The 6,000-nt window shown below is 34.3% G+C and overlaps 1 protein-coding gene across 1 annotated transcript in view; it reads right to left on the bottom strand.

Annotated features, from left to right (window-relative positions):
- Positions 1-1,878: 1,878 nt before the first annotated feature.
- LOC130046609 (receptor-type tyrosine-protein phosphatase T-like) overlaps positions 1,879-6,000 on the bottom strand; it is a 41,676-nt gene continuing 37,554 nt past the window's right edge. The window contains exons 27-28 of the mRNA XM_056146966.1: positions 3,191-3,326; positions 1,879-2,689 (exon numbers count right to left, since the gene is read on the bottom strand). Of these exons, the coding sequence (XP_056002941.1) occupies positions 2,612-2,689; positions 3,191-3,326 (214 nt within the window). The 3' untranslated portion in view covers positions 1,879-2,611. The remainder of the gene's footprint in view (positions 2,690-3,190; positions 3,327-6,000) is intronic.

The raw sequence follows: 6,000 nt of genomic DNA, 5'->3' as shown, positions 1-6,000 counted from the left end.
AAGCTCTCGGTGGGTGTGACCGGTCGACAGGGTATGCTTACTCCTGTTACGCACCTGATCCCACCTCTGGTGTATCCAGGGATCCGTGTTTGCCCAACTCTATATTTCGTATTGCTTATAGGAGTTATGATATTGATTACTATTCGTTATCTTTACCTTTCATTTTAACGATAAAGTACACTTGTAAATACTATAACGAATGTCATTGGAAAACATCCCAGGGTTAGATATTGATTTTAACCGTAGTACTTTAAAATACAGAAGGATATCAGCTGTTGCCATGCACATGGTATACTAGTCTGATATGAATTCAAAGAGTTCCACTTTAGACTTGTTGACGAGTTTGTTGAATGAATCTTAAATCACCATGGTGAACAATCAATACTAAAACATCAACAAGAGGCTGATTGGCCACATCACTCACATGAGTCATTTAGGCCCATATTCAAAGATTTCCCTATCTATTCACATGTAAAACTTTGATCCCCTATTGTGGCCTCATTCTACACTCGGGGGCCAAGATATTTACAAACTTGAATCTGCACTCTGGCAGGAAGCTTTCATGTAAATTTGTACTTTCCTAGCCCATTGGTTCTTGAGAGGATTTTTAAAGATTGTCTCTATATATTTGCATGTAAACTTTTGATCCCCTATTGTGGCCTCATCCTAATCCCGGTGGTCGTGATTTGAACAAACTTGAATTTTCACTATGTCAGGAAGCTTTCAGGTAAATAACAGTCCTTCTGACCCAGTGGTTCTTTAGAAGATTTTTAAATGACCCCCACCTTATTTTTGCATTTTTGAGATTACCCCACCACATCCCAATTTAAAGGGGGCATGATCTTTCATTTGAACAAACTTGAAAGCCCTTCTTCCAAGGATGTTTTTGTAAGTCTAGTTGAAATTGGTGCAGTGGCTCTGGAGAAGTCGAAAATGTGAAAAGTTTACAGACTGACAGAGAGACAGACGACAGACAACAGGCGATCAGAAAAGCTCACTTGAGCTTTAGCCTCAGGTGAGCTAAAAATGGTGTTTAATTATGCCTTCCCTTACACCTTTTATCCATATCAAAGCTATGTCTGACCTTACACCTTTCACCCATACCAAAACAGGACGCCATTAGGGAATTCTGGACTTTTGATTTTACGCATATTTCGCGTTGAAATAAGGGGAACAAAAAGTAATCTTCTTTCGCACCAGGAAGCTGAAAGACATTGCCAACACACTCAAGATTGATTTGTTATAAAACTTGACTCCATTTATTGCGAGTGATTTCGCAAACAAACTGTGTGTTTGACAAAGGTTACTGCCTCTACCAAAGTTGTGGATCTGGGTCACACTGCTAGAGGCTTCAGAATTTTCGGCTAAAATTCTTCCCGAGTGCTGGACATAAAACTGAGTGCAGGGTTGTGAAATTCTATCACTGATTCTGTGGCTCCATCGGGATCAGGGGTGCGTTTTACAAAAGAACTTACGACTTACGAGAAACTTTACATACTGGAATTTTTAACTTCATTGTAAATCATTCCCTCCGAATGCAAAATATCTTTTAAAGAAAATATTGAAAATTTAACCTCAGAAAAGTTTTAATGCATTCATTTAAAGTAATAACTGTATAATACAATATAAGACTTGCGATTTTGTCGTAAGTTGTTTTGTACAACGGGCCCCAGGTCCCTGAGTCTTGCTAAATGAATTATGTATGTATTGAAGAAACACTACATATTTTAACATATGTTGACACCCCTGTACATGTAGCCGGGGAGTGGCTACATGACTGTAATAAGCCTGGGAGTCTCTACCAAATTTCACAATATTTTGTATGTGAAATGTTTTGGTTAACAATGTGGTCTATGAGAAATACATTATAACAGCTGATTCACAGTTGAAATATTTTTTTAATAAATACATTATTGCTAAACAGAATATGCCTTTTTCAACTTTTTTTCCTATCAAGATGGCTCATCAAACGAAGACTAATACATGTTTTACTACTCTACGTCATAAATCGGTGATTTAGATGTTTTGTGAAGTATTTAGATTGAACGATATCTTTCTTTGTCATCGTAGCTCAATGGATGAATAAATGAAATACTAACTCGCAGATCCCGAGTTCAAATCAGTCTTTTGTTCACATTCATTGAAATAAATGCATTTCAAACTCGTGTTTTTTTTTTCAAATTGACAATTGCATATTTTCCCTTACTATATATAGACAGAGGATGCTTACTCCTCCTATTAACATGTGTAAATGTGATATTCATCGTAAAACATACGTGATCTTGTATATTAAATACTAAATAAGGTATGTATTCTACGTTCGCTTTCATAGACACATTTCTTTCATCTCTTTCTCTTATTTTCTTTCCACTTTCTCTATCTCTCTCACATAAACGCTTTAAACTATAAAATACATATAACAACGAAATCTTAATATAAAATTACAATAGAGGGCGATAAAAACAATCTATTTCTAAACCTCAATATCAAATGAGAAACATCAATGTCAATTCCAAATGAAACATTTATCAACGTCACTATGACAAATGACAAATCATCAACGCCAATATAAAATGATAAATTAAAACAACACATCACGCTCCTTCCTCCTCTATTGATTGTAGTATACGTTTTCTGATGTAGCCTCGATGTAGTCACAAACAGCTCTATACACCAACAAATACTCGTCCTGAAATTTTGATAAAAACACGAACTAGTAATTGAGTATATCAGTAAGCAATGCGTATATCTTAGAACCGAGTATCTAAAATTCTCCCAAGAACTATGTTATTGAAAACACGAAATTATAATAAAAACACAAGCTAGTAATTGAGACTGTCAGTAAGCATTGTGTATAACTTCGTACTCCATATCTAAGAATAGTTGCAAGGAATAGTTTAGTGATAACTACGCAAAAAGGATGGTCACATGCTCTTGTATCAATATAGCAGTGGTCTAATTATTAATTAAGTTGAAACAGAGTTTCTTAGTAGTGGCCTATTAGTACATATTTAGTATAGTGGCCCATTAGTCCACACTTAGTATAGTGGCCAATTAGTCCATACTTAGTAGTGACCCATTAATACATACTTAGTAGTGGTCAATTAGTATATACTTAGTAGTTGCCCATTAGTATATACTTAGTAGTGTTTGATTGGTACATAATTAGTAGTGGTCGATTAGTACATACTTGAGAAGAACAGAATTCTGGTCTCCTTGTCTGTAGTTGTCGTACAGCTGTAAAGACGTCAATATTGTCATCCATCTTCAGCTGTTGTATCACGTTATACACCGAACAGAAAACACCACACAGCATGGCGCCATCTCTGTAACAATTCAAGAGAAATACATGGAAATGTGATCGATAAAGATTCCCAGATCAGTCGAGTTGGAAAGTGTGCAACTTATTGCTTTTTGTAAGGTACTACTGTTACAATAATTACAATATACTAGAATCGACGCCAGATTGACCACTCCGATAGCTGTGTAACATTTGTTTTTATTTTTCGGAAAACTACAATACTCGGTAAATAATTTGTCCCCACCCCTCTATTGGCTATATTTAGAAAACATAAGAAATTACAAGAATTTCTATACCGTTTGACAATAAAAACAAAAAATACATCAACTTCAATCAACAGTTTCGGAAGACGTTTTCAGTAAGACCAAACATCACATTAAATTCGATTCTTTTGTCAGATTTCGAAAAATTCAAATATGATTGGGGCCTCCGTGGCCGAATGGCGCTCTAAATCACAAGGCCTCTCACCTCTGTCGGCACGGGTTCGAATCCCGCTCGCGCCGGTAAGTTAGAATGTTTCCCAGTTTACTTTCGGAGGGTCGGGGGTCTCTTCCCAGGTACAATGTATCTGGGTTCTCTCTTCCACCACTAAAAACTGGGCGCCACCATATTAGTGAAAAATTGTTGAGTGTGGCGGAAAACATCAATCAATTAAATATGATAAATCTGATCATATTCTAGTGAATGAAGGACAAAATACAAATAAATGTTTCAATTTTCACAGTTCTACATAACGCATTGAACATAGATGATGGTTTTTTATTTTAATGGATTGAATACAAATATCCATTGTACCCAATAAATGATTCTGTAATTAAACGATACAAGTTTTATATCCTCTGTAGTTGATTTTATATTGACATAAAGTTTCAAATAAATTCTGGTCGTAGCTCTAAACTAGTTTCCTATTTATTTTGACTCATAGTGTTTTGTAGACATCAATAAATCTGGACCTTTTTCTGTTCGTAAGTAGACATCTAATACATTCTGGTTGACTTAGTGTAGGAATGCCCTTGAGCAGTTCCTTTCCATTACTATTAATTAAGACATCATGTGTCATTTTAATTATATTAGAAAGTAATCGAGAATTGGAAAACAAATATTCTGTAGGGAATACAACCAGGCCTTATTATTTTTCATGTTTAAGCGGTTGTTATAACAGCAATCTTCCTCATATGTTGTTACACCTTCAGATTCAATATATTGGTATTTCTACACCATCATATTCAATATATTGATATTTCAGTTATTGATGATAGTGCCCAAGTCCACACCAGCTTGTTATCGCAACCAAAATATAATTCTTGGAACATTTCTTAATTTCCAATAAAATGTCAGATGGAGAACTCATGATACAGGTAAATCCATTGGTATACAAAAGTTGGCTTACAGTTTAATTTACAAATTCGTTCTTTCTTTCTAAACTTCGACAATATTTTTCTAGAGTTTCCTTTTCGTTCTAGCAAGCAAGTTTTTGATAAAAGCTTTAAGAAGTTCTTCAACATTGGTATGAGTTATATTAAGCTTTCATAGGATTCTGGAAGAATCATCCATGTGTCTGAAAGATCATAAATGTTTTGCAATGCCTCTTTTTTCTAGAGATTTAAAATGCTGTTACACCTCGTAGCATACAGTACTTGTTTCATGAATACCTAATCACCTAACTATATTTAAACATACAGTAGAAACTGCCTAATCCGACATCTGTGGAATACGTTTTACTGGGTATTCTGATTCTTAGTTTCATTCTCATTCTTATATACTGTTTATTCTACACATCGTGTATATGACAAAAATCGTATCCCATCAGATAGCAGCATTCTTCACTGTGGTATTGCATCCTCTGTAGAATGTACCATTAAAGGGTTGTATGGGGTTGCTGCATATTCTACCTTTATATTTTGAATGGATTTTGTATTTTTCATTTTATAAAATGATATTCTCATATGACTAATTCTTTATGAGTAAGTAATTAAATTTCCAATAATCTTTTCTTTTGTTGAATTTCGTAAATGTAATATGATGATTATTTATTGAATGGTGTGACCTGTACCCAAGATTAATTCCAGCTGTATTACAATGCCATTAATCCATTAGATATTAGAAAAATGCAGTCTAGCTTTTTAGTATGGTTAGTTTTCAATTAAGGATATATTTTTCTCACTTTAAATTTCACGTTCGGAGGATCAGTCAAACCATGGATATCTTCCATATTGATAAAACATATATTACCTTTTTTACTATCAAAGTTACAATTGTTCAGATTTATACATTGAACAAGATTAAAATCGAAGTTCATACCGACGTCACCTTCAAAGTGGAAAACATTCGAAACTAAACGACATAAATTTGGATTATCCATGTTTGGACCGTTTATGAGCTAACATACTTATTGAGCACTTTAAATTCAAGTACACGCAGATTACCTTCCTGATCAGTGTGTTCTGCTAAAACTATGTATTCAAAGTCATCATGTAATACCATTGCAATACCACAAAAACATCGGTCAGGTGATATATAGGTAGTTTATCCCCAGAAAGACCTAGTTTACTTGTGATCATTCATTGTATAATGCATATCATGTAGGAAATAGATTAATCTTTGATTAATATAGTGTTTTTAATTAATAAAATTTAGTACATTCCTCCTTTTATCTAACTCTACATGACCCCTACACTTCAGGAATACAAACTTGTTTG

Source organism: Ostrea edulis, chromosome 8, assembly GCF_947568905.1.
Source record: "Ostrea edulis chromosome 8, xbOstEdul1.1, whole genome shotgun sequence".
Classification (NCBI taxonomy): Eukaryota; Metazoa; Mollusca; class Bivalvia; order Ostreida; family Ostreidae; genus Ostrea; species Ostrea edulis.
This window is presented reverse-complemented; position numbering and strand designations above follow the sequence as displayed.